Source organism: Diadema antillarum, unplaced genomic scaffold (assembly GCF_040938485.1).
Source record: "Diadema antillarum isolate AM-2024a unplaced genomic scaffold, OU_Dant_1.0 seq00000596_RagTag, whole genome shotgun sequence".
NCBI lineage: Eukaryota > Metazoa > Echinodermata > Echinoidea > Diadematoida > Diadematidae > Diadema > Diadema antillarum.
This window is the reverse complement of record NW_027271527.1, coordinates 59,123-83,830: the sequence shown is the minus strand read 5'-3', so window position 1 is coordinate 83,830 and position 24,708 is coordinate 59,123. Positions and strand designations below refer to the sequence as shown.

Here is a 24,708-nt window from a genome sequence, read left to right as displayed (position 1 = left end):
GAAGACAATGGCTTATTGCATCACTTATGTCAATCTGTAAATACACAGGGTGTTACAACGTTTCGCTATTTCTTTTGAATTGTGTGTACCTAACAAACCAATACCTCCTTGTTGTAACCCATCGAAGACGAGTGAAAGGGCTCTCATTGCATTCAACTACAAGGGCTTATAGTATGGACTCCTCCACCTTTCGGGGAGATCCGTGTTACTACCGCACCAATCCGCGTTAGCGCCGTGTTCAAAACGTGTTGAGAACATATATTGTCACATCGCGTTTAAGTGCTTTCCGCCACCGTTGGGACACGGTACACGGCGGTTTGAGAACCGCCATGAACCGCCATCTAAACCGGCAATGTGTGATGTGTGATCGCCCCTTTAGGTAATTTTTTTTTGCAACCAACATAGAAATTTTATTCAGTCACTGGGTTGTTAAAAAAGATGGGTATAGTTTCACTATCGATTTTCACTGTTTCACTCCTTTCATTGCTTCAACACATCTACGTTGCCGAAGCATCTTCTAACAATTCTCCCTCTCTCTCCCTCTCTCTCTCTCTCTCTCTCTCTCTCTATATATATATATATATATATTTATATATATATATATATATATATATATATATATATATATATATTATGATACAAAATATTTCAACACGTATGCCCCCTTTACTGCTTATTTCTGTGTATTTTTGATAATGCGCATGCGCAATCGTTTGTTGTTGTCATAGAAGAAATCATAACAAAAGAACGCTTTCATCCACTGAGCTGATCCGAGTCCAACGTTACCGGACACCCCGCACTCTCGCTTGTTTTGTGGATAATTAATCCACATTGAACACCAGTTAATATCGGTGGCTGAGGCATACTCTCGCCATCACGGAGTTTGTCAGGACTTTGTTGTCTGTCTCCTGTTTTAACGCTTGGATCACGATGGAGATGGTTTAGCTCTCTACCTTGAACACAGTGTTGCGTTGTTTTAGGTTTAAATTTTAATTTCATTCTTTGTATTCTTGTATTCCAACACTATATTGTTTGTAATTGTTATTCAGATCTAAAAAATAAATAAATAAATAAATTGACTATTCAATTTAAAAGAATTGCTAATAATGCGTCGTTCTTTCTCCCCCAGTCTTCTTATTTGAACAACAGATTTAGAAAATTGCTCTCCCACTTTGATATTTATATTTCTTTTGTATGTACTTAAATACCGAGTGGACGCCTATTTGTCCCGTCGGTGACATATATATATATATATATATATATATATATATATATATATATAATTTTATTATATTGTTTGTGTGTGTGTGTGTGCGCGTTTATTAAAGGGAAATGAGAAGACAATTCTTTTTTTGACAGTAGAAGTGCCTGACATCTTTCTGAATGGCTCACCTCCTATATCAAGTGCTTCGAATGTTTTCATCCAATATCCCTCACGTGTAGAATCAACGAGAGATCATCTTGCGATCGCCCACTTGGAGGGATTCGGGAAACTTCACATGTACGCGTAGTGGCAGTTCCCATACAGTCGAAGTACTCTTCAATGGTATATGCATCTTTCATAGTTACTTTCAACTTTTCTGTGTGCGAGAGCATGTGTGTCTGTGTGTCTGTGTGTAGCAGCATTTATTCTGCTTGCTTTTAATTGCTGATGAAGACTTAAAAAAAAAGCAAAAAAAAAAAATCTCGCAACGCGTGAAAGTGGTGACAAAGAGTATATCATGTGCACAATGAAACTGAGCACCGACAAAGAGTTTCCCTCTGTCCAAGAATGGGGATGGCTAACTATCATACGGACCAGACGTACACTGTTTTTTGCTTAATTTATGAATATCAAAACGCATTGACATAGGTATATTTGTCTTTAGCCAACTCATGCAAAATCTATTAAAGTCTAACCGTGTTACGAAAAGGCGACTCAAAGGGAAAAGAAACACCCGAGAAAAAAAAAACCAACATTCACACACACATAATTATGATAACACAGATTTATACAATTGTGTGTGTGTGTGCGTGTGTGTGTGTGTGTGTGTGTGTGTGTGTGTGTTTATTATAATAATATGCCCTCAAAATAAGTCCTGCAATTCTAGTTTGATGTATGTGGTTCTCCCGCAACTCTCTTTAGTCAAGGCGCAGGGACCCAGAAAAACTGACTTCGTTCAACCCACCCCGCAGAAAAGGTTTGACTGCATGGGGCGGTCGGTTGGACCTTCTGAAACACCCCTTGGTAGTATGTGATTCCAAATTGTGGTATCAATACAATTTTACAGGCCATTTTAGTTGCGAAAAGACCTTATTCTTCGAAAAAGAGTCTGCGCACGCTAAGACTACTACACGCACCACTAGCACTACTACAGGCGCCAGTACCAGTGGTGCGTGTAGTAGTCTTAGCACACGCAGACTTTTTCAAACAAGGGTTTTTGCCTGCAAACTAACTTTTCATGCCAAGCTGGGGTCGGTGTAGTGTAGTTTCTAGCCGTTTTTATTTCATCTTTATTTCTCCGAGTTGAAGCAAGCCGAGTGAGAGCGCATACCCAGTGATTACGACGCCCGAACCGTTTTTTGTCGCAATCACTGGATATGCGCCCTCACTCGGCTTAGCGCAATACAGCGGGCTTCTGCACAATACACAAGCTGCAACTCAGAGAAATAAAGACGAAATAAAAACGGCTAGAAATTAGACTAGGGTCGGTGACGCTTGTCTCTATTGGGGCACTGAAAATGACAAAATTATCACAGTTTTTGCATTTATTTCATGAAGAATTCATCAAAACGCCATAAAACTATATATGTACATGTTGCGAGAGATGTCAGCAATACAATGGGATACAGTGTAAGGTATAATATTGTGCATGGTTACCATGGTAAAAAAAATAATAATAATAATAAATAAATAAATAAATAAATAAATAAAATATCTGGAATCTAGACAGGTTTGTTTCTTTTGCCTTTCGTGCACATCACCCATTGTAGATCGGATCTTAAAGTACCTACCTCAACACTATAAAATTAGCCTAGATAAAAGGGAAAGGACGCCCAAGATTTTGCCCTCATTCTCTCCTTAGCATTAATTCATTACTGGACGTTTTGATACAAATTTACATATCATGATTTTTCATTTTATTCTATCATTTTTTTACAATAGCTAACAAACACAATTGTACGCTTAATTCTTTGATGGATAATACAGCGTACGTGTATATTCCTTCTTTAGAAAGGAATTTATCTGCATTCTTCAATAAACTTCCTTTAAGAACATGAACAATCAATTGCTTTCCTCTGCTCTTTTCCAGGATTGTTTCGAATAACCATTGCTCTGTAAATACTCAAAAGAGCTAACATTAGAATATAATTGGCTTTGCTCTCTGTAATCACCTATATTTTTAAGGGAAATTTGTGTCCATACATTACTAAAAACTACATTTGCCTATACTTTGAAGTCAAATTTGTGTTGAAAGTACGACGGATGCAACTTTTTCATGCATTTTACTATTCGAAAATGATATCTTTCTTTCAATGGCCGTTTATTATGCCTGTGTTTACAAATTTTGCTGTAACTTGAGAATGCTTCAATATATTCTTCACATGATTATGTGGTACACTTATGCAGAAGGAAGGACATTCTTATTGAGCTTTTTTAAACTATGGGCTTTAGTTTTTAAGTTATTGACAGCGGAGTCCTGATTGGATAATACTGGTTGCCATGGCAATAGGAGAAAACTTTTTTTAAACTATGATCAATAATTTTTTTTTTCTTATTGCATCTCTAAAATGAAAAAAGATATTAAAGTTTGTAGCAGTAGGAGGCATTGGGGGGATTACCAATCACCTGTAGGCATCCGGTTACCATGGTAACCATGCACAATATTATACCTTACAATGTATCCCACTGTATTGCTGACATCACTAGCAACATGTACATATAGTTTTATGGAGTTTTGATGAATTCTTCATGAAATATATGCAAAAACTGTGATAATTTTGTCATTTCAGTGCCCCAATAGCGACAAGCGTCACCGACCCTAGTCTAATTTCTAGCCGTTTTTTATTCGTCTTTATTTCTCTGAGTTGCAGCTTGTGTATTGTGCAGATTGCAGAAGCCCGCTGTATTGCGCTATTAAAGCCGAGTGAGGGCACATACCCAGTGATTGCGACAACAACAACAAAAAACGGTTCAGGCGTCGCAATCACTGGGTATGTGCCCTCACTCGGCTTTAATAGCGCAATACAGCGGGCTGCTTCAACTCGGAGAACTATACAAAGACGAAATAAAAACGGCTAGAAACTACACTACACCGACCCCAGCTTGGCGTGAAAAGTTAGTTTGCAGGCAAAAACATTTGTTTGTCGAACAAAAAGTCTGCGTGTGCTAAGACTACTACCCGCAGCACTGGCGCTGGCGCCTGTAGCAGTGTGCAGTGGTGCGTGTAGTAGTCTTGGCGTGCGCAGACTCTCTTACGTTTGTTCCAACAAATAATGATGAAAAGTGGCCTGTAAAATTCTACTGATACCACAATTTGGAACCACATACTACCTGGGGATGTTCATGGAGGTCCCATCTACCACCCTGTCTGGTCAAACCTTTTCTGCGTTGTGGGTTGAACGAACTCCTTAATTAAGCCCCTTACAGGAATTAGCGCCTTGACTACTTGTTTAAATGCACATTCTTGAAATGCACAGTACGACTGCGTGTGAGGACATCATACATGTCAAATATGAATTGTTAATAAGAATGGAACAAACGTGTTTTGTCCAAAAGCATAATCCCATGGGCGTCACCAGGGGGGTGCGTTGGGTGCGAACGCACCCCCCCCCCCCCCTTCAGACCACAAAAAAAAAAAAGAGAAAAAAATCAGTCTGCGAGCGACCTCAACGCCGGACGCTAAATGATTTTTTTTTTTATTTCTTTTTATTATTTTCTTTTAATTCTCCACCAGGGACAAGAAATTCGTGGGAAAAAAACAACGCACCCCGGGCTCTGGCAGCACTGATTTAATCTTGCAGTGTTCACTATTTATCGACCGTACAGTAGGCCCTACTATCGTACGGTACGGAGCACGTTAACGTTTGCGTGTACGTGTATGTGTGCTGCAAGGATGTAGTGTCTACTACTGCAATTTATTTCTGACCAATCCAAATTGAAGATGCGAAACCCAGTGCGAGCCTTAGCCTTATAAAATTGTTGGAGGGCCAAGCATATTATAATTTTGCCTTCCCCCTCCCCCAATGATTCCCGAGATGAGATTTTCTTGCTTTTTTACAGAAAAAAAAAAGTTTTCTGAATATAAGCAGGATGTGCGCACACTGGCGTAGCCAGGGGGGGGGGGGCGATGGGGGCGGTCGCCCCCCCCCCCCCCCTAAGATTTGGACCGGGGATTTTGGAGGCGGAAAAAAAAATGCGTGTATACTGTATATGCATGCACATGAAGCGGGTGTCCTTTGCAACCTTTCATCAAATAAGATATTTTTCTTTTTAGTATTTCACTCCAAGTGTGCACCAGATCGTTGAATTTCAATTCAAAATATGCAAAATCTCTCGTGCTTGGGAGGGGGATACCCTCCCCCTCTGTGCCTCTTTCCCTAGCTAAGTACACTTTTTAGATTTACAAAAAATTATGAATAATTCTGAGTGCACAAGACTTATCACTTATATTCCGAAAACTCAAGGTTCCCTCATAGCATGTATAAGGGGAATTTCCCCTTTTAATCGACCCTTTCCTCCCTCACCCCCCCCCCCCATCAGTTTTTTTTTTTTTGTGTGTGTGTGTGTGTGTGATTTCCCAAATGTTGATTCCGTCAAATATGCGTATACGAGATATCTCAATTTCAACCTTAAAAAGGCAAAAGCTCCATCGGAAGGGAAGGGTGGAGATAACACTCGCCCCCCCCCCCCCCCCCGCCTACATAGAAGTAGACTGTGGCTACATACCCAAATCGCTTTATTTCAATTCTAAAAACACAAAAGCTCCGCAAGCGGGAGGGGGAATCCCCCTTCCCTTAAAGGGGATGGCTAGTAACTGATCAGTGGGAATCAGTGGGAATGCTGGAGGATGATTGTTCCAATCCTTGTGGGATTCATTTAAGAGTACACTATATATCTATTCTTGTGTGAAAATTATTTGCTTCAGAATGGTCTCATATTCAAGTAATGTGCAGTTTAATGTTTCCAGGTAGGCGTCCCTGGTCAGTGACGGAGCATTAATCTGCACATTACTTGAATATGAGACCATTCTGAAGCAAATAATTTTCACACAACAGTAGATATATAATGTACTCTTAAATAAATCCCACAAGGATTGGAACAATCATCCCTCAGCATTCCCACTGATTCCCACTGATCGGTTACTAGCCATCCCCTTTAAGCTCTTAAGCTCTACCTCACTAGACTTTATACATACACACAGATGGTGCACTTTCGGAATAAGAGCTAAATTCCGTGATTTTAACACTTCGATAAAAAAGTATTGCACCAAAAATTTGCACCAGATCGCTGAATTTCAGGTCTGAAAACGCAAAATCACCTTCGTGTGGGAGGGGATATGCCCCTATCCGACACCCTCGTGTGCATGCTTTTTCTGTTTGATTGCTGAACAGACAGCGTTCATGATATTCAGTGTAAGAATTAATACAAGAAGACTAGTGCATGTGTTTTAAATTATACCATTTTATAGGCAAATTGTTCAATAATAATCTACACTAAAATATACTGCAACCTTAAACAAGTGGGACTGTTTCAACTCGTTAAAACACGCAAAAACATGCATCAAATTGCACCATTTGCAACATCAAAATGCAAAAAGTTCTCACCGTGGGAGGGGGGACACCCCCCTCCAACACCCTCCCCTACCCCCTCGCTCGCTCCACTCCCTCGGGGTCAGTCGCGTTCATGATATTCATTGAAAAGAATTAATACAAGAAGTGTATTTAAATTATATCATTTTATAGGCAAATTGTTCAATAATAATCTACACTAAAATATACTGCTACCTTAAACAAACGGGACTGTTTCACGTCGATAAAACGCGCAAAAACATGCATCAAATTGCACCATTTGCAACATCAAAATGCAAAAAGTTCTTACCGTGGGAGGGGGGACACCCCCCTCCCACACCCTCTCCTCCCCTTTCGCTCGCTCCGCTCGCTCGGGTTCAGTCGCGTTCATGATATTCAGTGAAAAGAATCAATACAAGAAGTGTATTTAAATTATATCATTTTATAGGCAAATTGTTCAATAATAATCTACACTAAAATATACTGCTACCTTAAACAAACGGGACTGTTTCACGTCGATAAAACGCGCAAAAACATGCATCAAATTGCACCATTTGCAACATCAAAATGCAAAAAGTTCTTACTGTGGGAGGGGGGACACCCCTCTCCCACACCCTCCCCTACCCCCTCGCTCGCTCCGCTCGCTCGGGTTCAGTCGCGTTCATGATATTCAGTGAAAAGAATTAATACAAGAAGTGTATCTAAATTATACCATTTTATAGGCAAATTGTTCAATAATAGTCTACACTAAAATATACTGCTACCTTAAACAAGTGGGACTGTTTCACGTCGATAGAACGCGCAAAAACATGCATCAAATTGCACCATTTGCAACATCAAAATGCAAAAAGTTCTTACCGTGGGAGGGCGGACACCCCCCTCCCACACCCTCCCCTACCCCCTCGCTCGCTCCGCTCGCTCGGGTTCAGTCGCGTTCATGATATTCAGTGAAAAGAATTAATACAAGAAGTATATCTAAATTATGCCATTTTACACATCAAAATAAACTGCTACCATAAACAAGTGGGACTGTTTCACGTCGATAAAACGCGCAAAAACATGCATCAAATTGTACCCTTTACCCCCCTCCCACACCCTCCCCCCCCCCTAGCTCGCTCCGCTCGCTCGGGCTCGGTCGCTTCGCTCCCTCGCAGACTAACCGCCCCCCCCCCCCCCAAGATGAAATCCTGGCTACGCCGTTGTGTGCGCAGTGTACTCAGAACATCCGAACTGCAAAAAGAGTCTCTGCAATGTTGCGCAATGAGATGTAGAATGTACACCTTTGTTATACCTAACGCTTCGCTATATCAAAGCTAGATCATTGACTTTGCAGTTGTGCTTTACATATAAGTCTTATATTAAAATGCCTTGAATTTACAATAATAAGACTTGACCTGGCCTATTTCCTTAATTTTCCATGTATACAAAACACACACACACACAAACACAAACAATGAGGGGATGCTCTAAAGTGCAGATTTGGACATCTTTCCCCCGCTTGGTCACATCGACGCCCCCTTGCTGGTCATACCTCCCCCGATCATGAACATAAACCGACACCCTTGACTACCAGTGGCGGTTCCAGGGGGGACGCACCGGGCGCCACCCCCCCCCCCCTTAATTTCCAAAGCGAAAAAATATAGCTACAAACGGCAGTTTTTGGACTGCAAAATGTCAAAATTTTCAAGCTCGCTCGCTCCGCTAGCACTCTCGCATTTAATCGCCATGCCATTCTACTGATGTTACTGCCAGTAATTGCCAGCAGTTGCGCCCCCCGACTTAATTTCCAAAGCGAAAAAATACAGCTACAAACGGTAGCTTTTTGGACTATAAAATGTCAAAATTTTTAATCTCGCTCGCTTCGCTAGCTCTTCCATTTAATCGTTATGCCATTCTCCTGATGTTGATGCCAGTAATTGCCAGCAGTTAATTGCGCCCGGCGTGCCCCCCTTAATTTCCAAAGCGAAAAAATATAGCTACAAACAGCAGTTTCGGGACTGTAATGTCAAAATTTTCAAGCTCGCTCGCTACGCTCGCTTGCATTTAATCGCTATGCCATTCTCCTGATGTTGATGCCAGTAATTGCCAGCAGTTGCGCCCGGTGCGTCCGCCTTAATTTCCACAGCGAAAAAAATATAGCTACAAACAGCAGTTTTGGGACTGTAAAAATAATGTCAAAATTTTCAAGCTCGCTCGCTCGCATTTAATCGCTATATCATTCTCCTGATGTTACTGCCAGTAATTGCCAGCAGTTGCGCCTGGTGCGCGCCCTTTAATTTCCAAAGCGAGAAAAAGAGCTACAAACGGCAGTTTTGGGACTGTAAAATGTCAAAATTTTCAAGCTCGCTCGCTTCGCTCTCTCGCATTTAATCGTTACGCCATTCTCCTGATGTTGATGTCAGTAATTGCCAGCAGTTGCGCCCGGTGCGTCCCCCTTAATTTCCACAGCGAAAAAATATAGCTATAAACAGCAGTTTGGGGACTGTAAAAAGTCTACATTTTCAAGCTCGCTTGCTCCGTTCGCTCGCAAATCGTTATGCCATTCTCCTCATGTTGCTGCCAGTAGTTGCCAGCAGTTGCGCCCGGTTCGCCCCCCCCCCCCCCCATAATTTCCATAGCGAAAAAATATAGCTACAAACGGCAGTTTTTGGACTGTAGAATGTCAAAATTTTCAAGCTCGCTCGCTTCGCCCGCTCCCATATTAATTGCTATGCAATTCTCCTGATGTTGCTGCCAGTAATGATAGCAGTTGTGCCTGGTGCTCGCTGCCAATAATTGCCTCGCTTCACTCCCTCGCCGAGGATCTCACACCGTCACATAATGTACCCCCGCATTTTATAATCATATAGTACTTCACAGTGATATCTATTTCCCTAGAATTTTGATTTAAAATGCCCAATAAACGCCAATAAACGTCGTAAAAACAATGAGATAGTGGAATCAGGATATGTAACCACACTACAAAGTGCAGAACAGAACGATGAGTACAAGGAGCTTAAATATACATCGTATAGTAGCAGACAAACTGTGATGATAGTGTGTATTAGGAAATATCTCCAATAAAATTACTATTATTTAAGCGGGAATCCCCCTCCCCCCCCCCCCCCCCCTTAGCGTAAATATGGAATAGGTAAGCGCAAAAAAAAATATTAGGAAACAGTGAAATTTGACGTAATTTGGACAATCTTTGCAAAAGTTGGGGATTTTTAATACTTTGTGTAGGTGGATTTCAAGAATAGGACGTCATCGCTGGATGGTTTTGGTGTTGGAACTGCTTGATGAGGAGACTATGGCGTCATGTGTGGACAACAATATAAAGAAGATATACAGGGAATTCCACACACACACACACACAAATCATTTTTCATGAAAATTGCACATTACATCAACTTGATATTGACATAATATGTTAAGGGTAAAGCAATATCCCCCTTGCTTCCTGAAAGCGGTTAGACAAAACTTTAAAATTCATAACGTTTCCATCAATTGTCCGATTTTCCTCAAACTTTCAGGGATGTGTTCTACTATAGTGTTGCTCAGTGCTGCTTTCACTCAATCCACATTTCTCTTTTCGTTTGGATTTCCTTTAACCTCAGGGTCATCTTAATCATTTGTGAACACTCCTTATAATAAAATATATAGCAAGTTATCAACAACTTTGATCTAAAACGTATGAGTAATGATTTGAGTGGAAACAATGTCATGACGAGAAACTTGACTATCATTTTGCTAGACGTTAATACATTTCCTTATTTTCCTTCCATTTCTTCCTACAGAGCTGTACTGTCCGGAACCAGTTATCAATCATGGCCGTGTAGTGAAATCATTCGAGTGGATTCCTGGTCGCTACCCTATCATACAGCGAATCACATTCGAGTGTGACGACGAATACCGCTTACCACTATCTCGAGTCTACACGCCTTATCATACATGTGTCCTGGGCCGGTGGTCGGATGAGATACCTCAATGCGAACGTGAGCATCTGGTTCCTGATTTGGGGTGGTAGGGAGATATCTGTTAACTCACTACATTAGGAGCATCATTTTTATTTCCATGGTGTCTTTATCACATGTTTATGGTTAGGTGAGATGTGAACCCTGTACTCCATGAAGGCAAAGTTGGTGGAGTGGGACACACACACACACACTCATGCGAGTATTTTACTAAGTAATTCAGCACACATATTATAAAGATAAACATATGTTTACGCACATTCAAACAAATAGTCAAAACCTATTCAAATACTAGCACATAGTATAATTCTTGTTATCTTACGCATAGTGTAACGAACCGTCTTGTCCCTATTAACCCTGCCACGATTTTAACCACGCCTCTCTCCGCCAGAAGCGGACAGGGAGAGTAGGAATACATGTATGTCCTGCTTTATAGAGATAAGATCAAGGGAAATGATTTCTTGCAATATTGATATTTAAATCATTTGATATCATTTGATATAATTGATATCATTTCATAACGTTCATATCATTTGATATCATTTATATCATAAAATCGTTTGATATTTGATAGTATTTATTTCATTTGATATCACTGATGTCATTTAAGATCATATGATATCATTTTAATATGTCAATTGATTCGCTTCCAGAAAAAAATTACAGGTATATAAAGTTTTCTCAATTTTTCAATATAAACCGAGAAAACCTGCGTTGCTGAATAAAACAATAAGACATTATTATGGTTGTTGCATGTGGTGGATGACCCATTCTTCAGTGCAATATATACGACAAAATAAGGGATCTTATAATAACGTGAATAGAACTGCAGACGAATAGTGTACGGAGTATACATCGACTTATGTGTGTTATTGAGGACTGGCAGTCAACACGTACAAAATAAGTTTGATTCTTCAGGACTTTACATGACTGGACATCTGTTTAATATCAAATGGCCTTATCTAAAGAGAATGTACACAGGAAAACAAGCGAGATGAGACACAGGGATGGGAGAAGAGCGAGACAAGTCATGTGGGTCGAGTGGCCGATATCCTATCTACTAATCCCGAAAATCTCAGGTAGCCAAAACAAGGTACTCAGGCAAGGTGGTAGAGAAGTCGGGCCACATTCATTATTACATCAGTATACATTCTTAAAACATCCGAGTCAGAACTGACCCGGAACTGGGACCGTTGGGGTCACACATCGTTCCGGGTCAGAAATGACAAGGAATGGGGTCAGATATGACCCATTCAGAGTCATGAATTGGGTCAGGGTGACCCCATTCGGAGTCTTCATGACCAAATTCCAAGTCATTTTTGACCCGGAACAGTGTGTGACCCCAACGGACCCAGTTCCGGGTCAGTTCTGACTCGGCTGTTTTAAGAGTGTACAATGTAATGAAGAACGATGCAGGCCTTCATGCATTGGTGAATTGAGAACAGTCTGTCATGCAAGATAAACAGGTGTAAAGATGGAACATGTAGCCCGAGATGACATAGTCTAAAGCCATTCAATACACGACCTTGAATTGGAATTACGGGAAATTGCATACATGATAAATGAGATTGTAACCACCTTTATAGCCCAAATCCGGGGGGGGGGGGGGGGGGGGAGTGTTTCATCAACGTTTGTCGGCGCTGACAACTTGAATCACCATAGTAACAGTCAGTGACCAGAGCATCTCAGCCGATCAAAACCAAGGATTTTGCTGAAATTGGTCAGCGGCGACAGTTGTCGGCGCTGACAAGCGTTGATGAAACACCCCCTGGAGTGATAAAGCCCGCCCTCATCAAACCACAGATAGAGGAGAGAAGAGAAAAAAATAAATCAATGTATTACAATTGACGTAAAGGAACGCAATTTCTACATCAATTTCATCTCGTCCTACTTTTCTAAGAAACAAACAAAACTGAACAAAAGAAAGTTAAAAAAAAAAACACGGTACCTTAGCTTGCTTTAGTTTATCGCGACATTCGTTCCCTTCCTTATTGGAAGAAATTTCGTGTATCAGTTTCTCTGAATGTTAATTAGGTCTACACCACTATTGTGCACTGTAAAGTGACAGTTTACCTAATGCCTAATAGTCTCTCAATGTCATCATCTCAGTCCATTACTTTAATTCAACAATTAAAGCCAAACTTACAGATAATAAAATGATATATCTGACACATGCAAAACGAAGTGAAAAAATTTGTTCCCATTTCATGTCTCCGGCAGTAAATGAAGAAAATTTAACTGACTTCGAAATTTGAAAGCTGTCCATGTGTATATTGATGTCTCCACTCAAAAGCGCACACATTAACCTTGTTGGATACGTTCTTTATCATTTAATGACACTTTCTTCACTGTAAAAACATCGGTGTTAGATTTAACACCATACTTGTAGGTGTTAAATCTAACACCGATCAAGCTTCAATAGAGGACCACACCCACAGGTGTAGAAAATATATTGTGACGGTGTTAAAAAGCGTTCACCTGGCACTTCGTGGTGTTAATTTGACACTGGCTGGTGATATTTTTGACACTGCGCTAGATTTAATTCAATAATGACACCGCATGGTGTTGATTTGATATTGGTGGTGTTAATTTCAATGGTATAAAACCCGTCCAGCTTCAATAGGAGACCACACCAACTGGTGTTACTGTGGTGTAAATGTGTTTACACATTTTTTTTTTCAAAAATCAAGTACTTTATCGGAAAATTCTTTATCGTCTTGTTGAAGTTCAAAATTAAAAATAAGTGCAGTAACTAAGAAACTATTCAAAAATTTTATATTTTGAAATGACACCCGGAGGTGTTAATCTAACACCATGAATGAGCACCGGGAATTTAACACCAGCTCGGTGTTTCATATTCAACACCGGACTTTTTGCAGTGTAGTAGTTACATGTTTTCTGCCATCATTAAGCACGAATTCTGCATTGCTGGTTTCCGTTTTCCATATCACAGCCTATATGTGTCCCGAGCCGGTGGTACCCTCTAATGGACGAATACACGTGGTGACGAGCAGCAGACGATTAATTGGCGCACGACTGGAATTCTTTTGCAACTCGGGCTACTATCTGGTCGGCCTAAGCAACGAGCGAGCATGTGAAAGTAACGCTCAGTGGTCGGACGATTTTCCAATTTGTGAAGGTATGTGCAAAATCAAAATCAAAATCAAAATAGTAAAGAGGATATCGCTGCATGAATATCATGAGAAATCTGCCAATTTCACGTAAATTGTAATTGTCGTATAACCCTGCTCAACAAAATCTATGGCCCGAAGAGCTTGTTATTTCGGATTTAAATCGGACTTTAAACACAGTAGCTCCACTATTTACCATGCACGTTGCAGGGTCGACGGAGCGGATTTCATGAACTAGCAAAAAATAAAAAAATAAATATATATATATATATATGAAGGGGGCAAAAACCGATAAGTCCACTTCCGGATTTCATGAACTAGCAAAAAAGCAAAATATTATTCTCTTTATTTTTCTTGACCTTTAATTGCAAATATCTCCATTTGGCAAATATGGACTTATCGGTTTTTGCAAACAAACTCTTCATATATATATATATATATACTGACATCAAAGGACTTAACCGCAACATGGCGGGGCGGTGCACGGACAGTAAATCTATTGACAGCAAATCTTGCACATATAGACGTGGCTGGTGTTGGGTAGCACCCCTTTAATCATCAAGCTTTCGGGCGAAATGCCCTTCTTCAGGATCTACACAGTCAATGACAACAACGTATAGGCAAAATCAACCTAGATGTAAAATCATACTAAACTTAACTAACCTTATATATTATACATTTCAAAATATACTCAACATAAAACATACCTCAAGTCAGCGCATTTTATAACAAAAAACAAACCAACATACTGTTACTAAATACAATCTCAAAACAAAACTTACTGTGTTGGTGCTGAGTGTGGTCTTGTAATGTCTGTGTGAAAGTTATGATCGGGTGTATCTTATATGTGTTTGTGTATATGGGGGGGGGGGGCGTTTCTGTACTAAGGCTCGTTTTCATTTAATCAATCATAAACTACCAATACTCAAATTTTTTCATCATCCAACAATATATAAAAACTTCCAAATTACAATTACAATTTCTACATATTAATACACTTCTTATAATACATACAAACAAACACATCCGCGTACATAAATAATTCATACACATGAATCTATTTATCCAAATACCTAAACCCACATTACTTTAACAACAATTCAACCTTCCCAAAAATACATATACCATTATTACATTACCTATTATATATCTACCTACATTTACATCAATCACTACTTACAATTCTATCTAACTAAAAAATATTCTAACCATCTCAAACAATAACATATTTATTATATACTAACATTCAAATAATCTAACAAATATTCTAATCATCTCAAAAGATAACATTTTTATACACTAATATTCAATTAATCTCTTCTCATCTATCTCTATATAATACACCTTCATACATCTATTCAATACTTCCCAATAATTCAAATAATCAGCTGCAAAACATAATATATATACAGACATACATACTTACATTTGTTTCTACAATTACTCATATATATCAATTTCTGACAATCAGTTGTGGAGAAGTGAGGAGGTGACATTAAGATTCCATGTTAATTCCGTTTGGGTGGAGGGTCTTTAACTTAGTGTAGTGTTGTCGTATGTGATTTGCTCTCGATAGCTTCGATGGCTGTAAGTTGTAGGTTGGATAATGAGTGTGAGGGTAGGTTGAAATGTTTGGTGTATGGGAGTGTTTTGTGATGTGGGTTGTGGTAGTTACGTATTTCTGATAGTGTGTTGTTGATTCTTGTGTTCAGTGTTGTTTCTGTTTTCCCGACGTACTGTTTATGACAGAGCGAGCATGTTAGGAGGTATATGACGCATGTGGATTTGCAGTTGATGTGTGAGGAGATCTTGAATTGTCTACCTGTGGTTGAGCTTTGGAATGTTGTAGTTTCTACGATGTGTTGGTGAAGGTTACATTTTCGTGAGTTGCATAATTTTCCATAATTTTCACACAGACAACATTACAAGACCACACTCAGCACCAACACAGTAAGTTTTGTTTTAAGATTGTATTTAGTAATAGTATGTTGGTTTGTTTATTGTTACAAAATGCGCTGAATTGAGGTATGTTTTATGTTGAGTATATTTTGAAATGTATGATATATAAGATTAGTTAAGTTTAGTATGATTTTATGCCTAGGTTGATTTTATTTATACGTTGATGTCATTGACTGTGTAGATCCTGAAGAAGGGCATTTCGCCCGAAAGCTTGATGATTAAAGGGGTGCTACCCAACACCAGCCACGTCTATATGTGCAAGATTTGCTGTCATATATATATATATATATATATATATATATATATATATATATATCACATACATATGGCCTTCAGCGCAACTTCTGCTGCCACTTACAGGTTTCTTCAGGACACCTTATATATTCCTTTGTATGGTACAAAGAAGTGGGGGGGGGGGGGCGGGCGAGCCCCCGCAGTAAACCCCCCCCCCCCCCCCTCGTCGTTCGTTGTATATTGTGACGTTATCATTTCACAATCCTCCCATTGACTAATATATATATATATATATATATATAGACAGAAGTATTGCAACAAGTTCACTCGGTTGACATCAGGTTCATCCGTATTTTATTGCTACTCGGAGTTTCATGCCACCTTCATTTAGGGGCAATCATCAGGCAATGATTCATTCAATCATTGCCTGATGATTGACCCTAAATGAAGGTGGCATGAAACTCCGAGTAGCAATAAAATACGGATGTACCTGATGTCAACCGAGTGAACTTGTTGCAATAATTCTGTCTAAAGCTCTTCCTTTGAGGATATCGAGCACTCTTCATAGAAGGATAGTATCACCAAGTGTATATATATATATATATATATATATATATATACATACATACATACATATATATACGCACAGAGCATTGTTACGGTGTTATGTTGTTATGATCCATGTTTGAAAAGACTAATCATTTTACTACACTACACTTACGAATTAAAGGCCCCAGGCAAGTTGAAAATTTTGTGAATAAAAACCTTCTTGTTGGATGTACAGATGGCGTATTTGAGACTCATTCTTCTTATAATTGTACATATAAATATATACACAGTGTAGATACATACATAAAATATACATATGTGTGCATACATATAAAGGCCTACACATTTACTTTCGTGATATAAGATGAGAAAAAATAAAGTAGCCTTATTATCAGCAAGCCACGATGACTCGGTGTTCCTTTATTTGCGAGAAAAAATTACATTAAGAAAATGAAAATGCATTAATTTCAAAGCAGATTTTGGGCATGATGAGCATTGCAAAATCTGTTTAGATTTGTCATGAATCATACATTATTTTGTGTGAATATCGTAATTCTATTATGTATTATATGATACCATTGGAACAAGTGAAGAGGCGACCCACTTCCCGACCAAAGATTATACGGATTAATACACATGTCTTACATTTTCCCTCATGCTATTGACTCCCTAAATAGTTGCCTTCTTATAAACCCATGTTCATGCAAACAAGCAAACAAGTCTTCCTTTAACACGCAGAATATTTTTCACGTGAAGCTGATTGCTATTCGCTCCATATTCTCTCCACACATCAACTAGTGATTCAAAGCATTATATAAAAAGAAAGCTTTCTCATACATCTTAATTATTTTTGTTTCTTTTTGACGTGTGTTTTTGACATCTATGTTTGATTTTAAGCTGTACCGGTTCGTCCCCGCTCGCCGTGCGAATCTGTGACATGCGAGGACTCATGGAAGAAGTGCACGGTTCTGTACTCGGGAGAGGCCGCATGTACCTGCATCAATCCGTTTGATTGTCCGTACGAGCCTGACGCTGGCGTCATTTGTGGAACAGACGGTAGAAACTACACCAGTGTTTGCCAACTGAAAGCCAGGGCGTGCCTGCTCCGTCTCATTGTTGAAGTTGCTGCTGACAATGCGGTCTGTATCTATGGTGAGTCTGAAAAAGAAACCATTGCTCTCTTTACAAATTAGTTGGAACATCACCGAATGTAAATTCTTATCTAGAGCCATAGGAACATACACGTGTCTGTTAGTCTAGAATGTATTTCATACCAATTTTCATACCAGGGCTGGTTGTTAAAACCCAACATTTAGGTACAGTCAACACAGCGTTCAAATCGACGTCAATAATCTCACTCCGACAGACACATCAAATTGAACCTAAAATAATAAAGATCGGAACTGTTTACGTAACGTTCTTGCAACGGATATTAGTAATTCTAGACAGGCAGGTATCTAACCTCCCTATTCTAGCAGCACATGTCAGATCACATGGTGGTATGATATCATAGCTATTACACACGTGTCCCACAAATCTACAGAAAAATCCATTGATAAATTTTTGGATTAAAATAAATGTTTGCATCAAAGTTTTATCTTGTCGCAATCACCTGACAATTACCACAAGGCTGGATAGATTATATGTTGCTCAGAATCGACTGACTTGGTTTTTATGATACTTTTTTGTGAATAAACCGATTTGATTTCATCATACAACATAGGCTAATTTGCATACTTTTATGTAGTTGCAAAAAAAAATGACCATTCGGGGAAACATGTCATGGAACTTTAAAATGTTGCGTTACTGTTTTCTTTTTTTATGCAATTACAAACGCTTGCTGTCATTACTGTTGTTTGACATAAACCTGCCTATGCAATTCAATGTACAAATGTATATAAGTATATTTGGCACAACAAATATGAAAAAGTATGAAAAAGTTAGAATGTGTAATTTTCCCATTTTAGCTGTAAATAAAGACAAATATGAGTTAACAGATACATGTATTTCTCGTATTACTTGTTCTTTCCAAACAGAAAATCATTATGTAAGTTGTGTTTTCCCCCCAACTATAGTCCGCTTCCTCGCATTTTGATTCTATGATATTTATGCATTCATGAAGTTATTTATTTTCATTAAATTCCTTGTCCAAGTGAAGATAAAAACAAATAGTCAATACTCAAAATATCTTTGAAATTGAAGCCTCATCCCCCTCCCCCACCACCCCCACAAAAAAGAAAGAAAAAAAAAAAGGATTTGGCTGCTTTTGCAGGCATGAAAGAAATACCGTTCTCATTGCCCTCAAAATAATGAAGAAGTTTCGAAAAATATTAAAATGTCAGCTCTTTGCAAATAATTACTACCCATAAAGTTTCATTTTGTATTTGAAAATTCCAAAAGGTGCTATATGTATCTATCAGTTTTCAATGGATTTAGCGCCTTTTGGAAGTAAACACTCTTTTTTAAAATTTATTATTATTCATGTGTTATAGCGTCTCCTCTTATCTTTACAAAATGTATTGATGGCAGGGTTTAGGTAATTGTATTATCTTGTCGCTGTGTAGCAAGTTGGAGACAATCTAATTTAATATTAGTTATCATGATATCACCATGGATTATTTCGAATATTTGCTTCATTTCGAACTATCGTCGTCGTTCTTACTTTAAAAAAATACTGCTTATGCTCTTTGTCAAAATACGTGTTTTGTGACGAAGGTTTGCCCGAGGGTGAAGAAGTAGACAGGATCAACGATTATTCAAACTGGGAATCCGGCTCCTTCTCCTGGGGTGATAGTACAGTTACCGAAGGTCAGCATACATCGAGAACGCCCACGGTTGCTCATCAGCAAACTCCTCCTCAAGGCGACGGCGGCGAACCAACCCAGGAAGTAACTGGCGCTGCGGCATCAGTCGAAGCGACCAGGACTCCACAAGCAACAGCTAATGGCGGAGGCAGTGAGGGTAATTTGTTTTGGGATACCACTACAGATCTTTGGGATAACTTCCCCACTGATTCTCACTGGGAAGTAACCACTGAGAGTTGAGAAACTACACAATAAAAAGGTGGCACCACACAACCATCGGCAACCATCCATTGACCAATGTAATATCGTCCTTCTTGGTTTATCGGGGGGAGGGGGGACGATGGGTTAATGCGTCCTATACTATGCATTGCCAGCGATAAATTCGAAAGGTTGCCCGATAATTTTGTGTAGCATGCAATTACAAAAAATATATATATATATATTTTCTTCCCCCACCATTTCTTTGGTGCTCATTATGAGATATTTTGGTGACGTTTGTAATAAATTGGTGTAAAATGCCGATTATTATTCATTAAAGTTTGCAACTTATATCTATTAGCCTCTCTCGGTGAATTAGAATCAGTTTAGTGCTTCAAAGAAATGTAATTTGTAATATTGTGTCAGTGAATAATTACAGACGTTACAACTAAAGACCTCTTCAAAACTAATGTTTTCTAATTTGTCATTAATATGATTTACTTATTCTTGTACACAGCTAATATGATTTACTTATTCTTGTACACAGCTGCTAATTTGCCTTCACAAGAAAGATATAATGATCAAATTGATGAGTTTATAAGTCCTGAACCGTAAGAAACCATCTTTTTATCTGGGAGAGTTGTTTTTGTTGTTGTTGTTGTTGGTTTAATGTCATTCCCTCCTCCAACTTTTTTTTTCCTCGACAAAACGCATGCCCTTCGTGAGATAACACTCAAGCCGTAATTTATTGTTTTTGTTTTAGGGGCTTTTAAACATATGTCTTGAATCTCTTCAAATTATCGACTATGACAGTCATTGACAACAATATTCTGAGAGTGTATGCGACAGCAACTATAGTGACAAAGGATACTAATGAAAGTAATAAAAGATAACTTTACCTGGGTCAATGTCATGAATACCCCGATTCCAGTGTTCATTATACAGAAGTAGGCTACGCGTTAATGAGGGGGTAACGTATATTTACTATAAGTTGGTACGTTATTATAAGTGATACGTTGTCAGTCAACAACAGTCATGCTTGACAGTGCATGTTAGAGGCATACCAATGAGTGGTGTGCCGCGTCTCCATGCAATAAGGGAGTTCACGGTTGTGATTTGCGCATGTGCAGAACAAAGGTCAAATGAGAATGTCTTTGTATTTGCCACTGATTTTAAAACGTAAAGAAGTCTCGAGCAACTATGAGAATCTGAATTATGTCAGGACAATGTATGAGTTTCAGGCTAAATTAGAACGTACAGGTGTAAGTCATTCATCAACACTGTTTAGCAAAATCTCTTCATGCATTTCCTCAACATTCATAATACAAGAACAAAATGACATGCTTCAAGAAGGAATTCTTGATCGCAACACATGTCCATGTTATTTCAAAGTCTGTGGTGTAGGGGTCAAAATTAAAAATGAGACATGCACTAACCAGGAACTCCTTTAGGCTTAGAGTAAAAGCATCAGAAAGTTGAGGACTGCGTCTTATGTCATCATAGTAAAGAATGGGCCTATGTGATCTGACATGCAAGCTCAATGTCTGGATCTCTTTATGAGTACCTACCTACCATTAGAAGGTAAATTCGTGAAGTGTTGATAATTTTTCTTACAAAAAAGGCGCTAGAAGTGTAGTAACTATAACATTTTATACAGTTACATCATCATGGTTACTGCAACACATAGAAACACGTATCTATTTTACCATGAACGTGATAATGGGTGGTGTCCATTTTCTCTTTATATCTCATGATTTTTATCATTAAAGCGAAAACAGTAACATAATCCATAAATTTTAGGCGATAGTTCCTGTAAAAATTCAAGGATTTTAGTCTTATATTTATAATTACTTAGATGAAAAGGTCACTTGCGAAGACGTTTTCTATAGTATCGTTAAATTTCATTGTTACTATAAGTACATATGCGGAAGCGAAGATGCTGTTTCCATAGTTTATTCGATTAGCGGTTAGATTTATATCTGTTTCTTCCTGTGTTTGTAATGCTTGCATAAATGTACTCTGTCAGCCCTTTTTGACAATAATCATATTTTTGTTGTAATCATGTCAGCAGACAATTTACATTCTTCACAAGTAACTGAACGAATAATATTTATACTTTAGAGTCATGCGTGCTAACTTGTTCTATGTTTATGGTAGATATGCCAGTAGACTAAGGTGTAAGAATTATGTCGTGTATGATCTTGAATTAAATTAACAGTCATGCTATGTATTTCACATGAAATAGCCTTCGTAAGTTGCTCCAGTCTAGCTGAATTTATCATGATCGAAATGTGTGACTGTTTCGATGATGAACGATGTAGCCTCCCAATAAACATTCGTTGCTTTCGATCCGTTACAACTAGATTTTTGCCTCCATAATTTATGTTTGTTTTATGGGTGCACGTCACAAGACCGACACCCACGAGTCATACAGCTTACAAGTCATACAGCCCATGAGTCATACAGCCCACAAGTTTATACAGCTCACAAGTCATACAGCCCACGAGTCATACAGCTCACAAGTCATACAGCCAACGAGTCATACAGCTCACAAGTCATACAGCCCACCAGTTATACAGCCCACGAGTTAGACACTGAGTAAATAAAGCCCACGAGTTCGACATCAAAGAAAATAAGCCCAGGAGTTATACGACTCACGAGACCGACACTACGCACAAAAAGCTCATGAGACCGACACTAAGCAAACAAAGCCCACGAGACCGACATTACGCAAAAGAGGTTCACGAGACCGACACTAACACCCCTTTCAGGTAATCGTGGATGCGGATAATAGGAGTACTAAGTCGTAAAATTTTGATTACATGAACGGGAGAGGAGTAAAAAAGTGCGCATTATTTTGATGCTGCTATTATCCGCATTATTGCAGCATCATGAGGAGTTGATCGAGAATACATGAACGCGTTTTACGACTTATGCGCACTAACATTCCACAGCTCGGTCAAAGGTCACTCGATTTCCCGCACAACCGCTGATTGAGCTTGAGCGAGAGCTGTGCATACACGTATAACGTGAGTCCCGTCCCGCGCGCGCTTGAGGATATATCACCGGAAACATTACGTCATATAGAGGCGTGCGCAGTAACCATGACAAAATTACTCCCGTCTTTCGCACCATTATATGAACGGGCGCTCGTAAAAGTAGTGCGCACTTCATGGGATATATGAACGCGATTTTGATTACTTCATCCGCATTATTTGGATGCGGATAATTGAACCGCGATTACCTGAAAGGGGTATAAGCAAAGAAGGCCCTCGAGACCGACACAGTGCCGTATAGCGGCACTGGACCGACACATACGGCACTGGACCGACAGGATGAACAGCGCCACCAATAGACCAATAAATTGTATAGGGTGTCCTGATAATAACGAAGATATGAGAGATGGAAATGAAGAGTTGCCAGGGTGTTACCCCATCAGTTGCCACCACCCCCTGAAATGATCAGGATCTTTAATTGTGTTTGCGTGGATATGTGTTTGTGAAAAAAAAAAAGTGAACAAAATTCAGTAAAAGTGTGCAACAGGTCTTTCCACATTAACTTACAGATGCCAAGACACCCTCGTTTGCATGTTAACCCTTTGACCTCTTTTTTATATTCCTACTCCCCCCCCCCCCAAAAAAAAAAAGAGAGAGAGAGAGAGAGAGAGAGAGAGATCAGCCTTCGGTGATTATTCTAGTGGGATCATCGGGAGGCATTTTAAAATCTAGTCTCTTCCCGCTCTGGGGCCCGTTGCATAAAACTTATCATTGAATTTCAATGGTAACTACCGTCAAGATTAGGCATCACAGCCAATCAGCATCAAGGATTATAAAATTTACCACTAATTTGAAGACTATACCTCTAGAAAGGAGCGGTAACTCCAGCGGTAAGGGATTTATGCAACAGGGCCCTGGTGTTTCATCACCTGGTGTGCCCCATGCAGGGTTCTACATGTTCTATTATATATAGGACTGGTTGTATAGTCCTTTTTCTGATTATATATATATATATATATATTTATATATATATATATATATATATATATATATATATATATATGTATATAATATGTGTGTGTGTGTGTCTGTGTCTGTATTCTGTATGTGTGTGCGTGTAATTATGACATGGTCATTTGGGTCACATCTTCTCAGTTTCATATTATTTGCTATCGTTACAGATGCATTTTGTTCACACAATTTAATACGTAATACCCTCATCAACGATTTCAATAAAGAGCTTGGTTTAAATGCATTTAACTATCTTAGAATGTTGACAAGACCCGCCTGTTTCATGCGTTTTACTTTAAATTTTCCCGGTCATTTTTATACTTTTGTTTTTCCAATTCATGAATGTGCAGTCAAATTCACAGAATGATTTGATAAAACTTTAGTTATCTCTTCGTCTTCAACGTGTCAGTGTTTTGTCTCATAGAGATGATGCTAATTCATACCACCCATTCCAACATGCGTTTAAATACCCTTGATGGGGCTTATATTATGGGACATTTTAGTAGGCCCCTATATATTACCACTGTGACTGTCATTCTTAATCATTTATGTTTGACTTCACAAATTCACTCAATTGAAATATGTACAAATACGAATATTGTAGGCTGTATCACTTCGCTTCCAATCTCCCTCTCACTTTAGGGCAAACGTTTTCAATACTTAGATACATTCAAGTTCAAGTTCAAGTTTAAGTTTGTGAAACATTTATTTTCCATCTTTTTCATGTAGGAAATCACATGCATGAAATTATTGTAAAGAAAGGCAGAACCTCAAAAAAGCAGAGCTTGTGGTGAGCTACCTTACAAAATACATTACATCACAAACACAAACACAAAAAGCAACAAAAACATAATAATAGTTCCCATGGCAATATTGAAATGAGATATGCCTCAAAGGGAGATATTGTAGTCTAACAGAGACAACAGTGAGTATGAAAATATGTGACGAGCTACAGGCTATGGCAAATGTCGCATATAATTACACCTGAATTATCCGTTGCCTATTTTATAACTGCCAATGATATGAAACCTCTGCACAGATGTAAACAAGACAATGAATGAAATGCACTGGTTCCAACTGGATCGTAAATAGACATGGCAAT

General features: G+C 38.9%; 1 protein-coding gene across 1 annotated transcript in view; it reads left to right on the top strand.

The window, feature by feature from the left end:
* LOC139735737 (complement factor H-like) overlaps nt 1-21,963 on the top strand; it is an 89,453-nt gene extending 67,490 nt beyond the window's left edge. Inside the window, exons 17-21 of the mRNA XM_071646485.1 lie at nt 1,444-1,546; nt 10,548-10,745; nt 13,678-13,863; nt 17,495-17,749; nt 19,313-21,963. Of these exons, the coding sequence (XP_071502586.1) occupies nt 1,444-1,546; nt 10,548-10,745; nt 13,678-13,863; nt 17,495-17,749; nt 19,313-19,641 (1,071 nt within the window). The 3' untranslated portion in view covers nt 19,642-21,963. The remainder of the gene's footprint in view (nt 1-1,443; nt 1,547-10,547; nt 10,746-13,677; nt 13,864-17,494; nt 17,750-19,312) is intronic.
* Nucleotides 21,964-24,708: the final 2,745 nt, after the last annotated feature.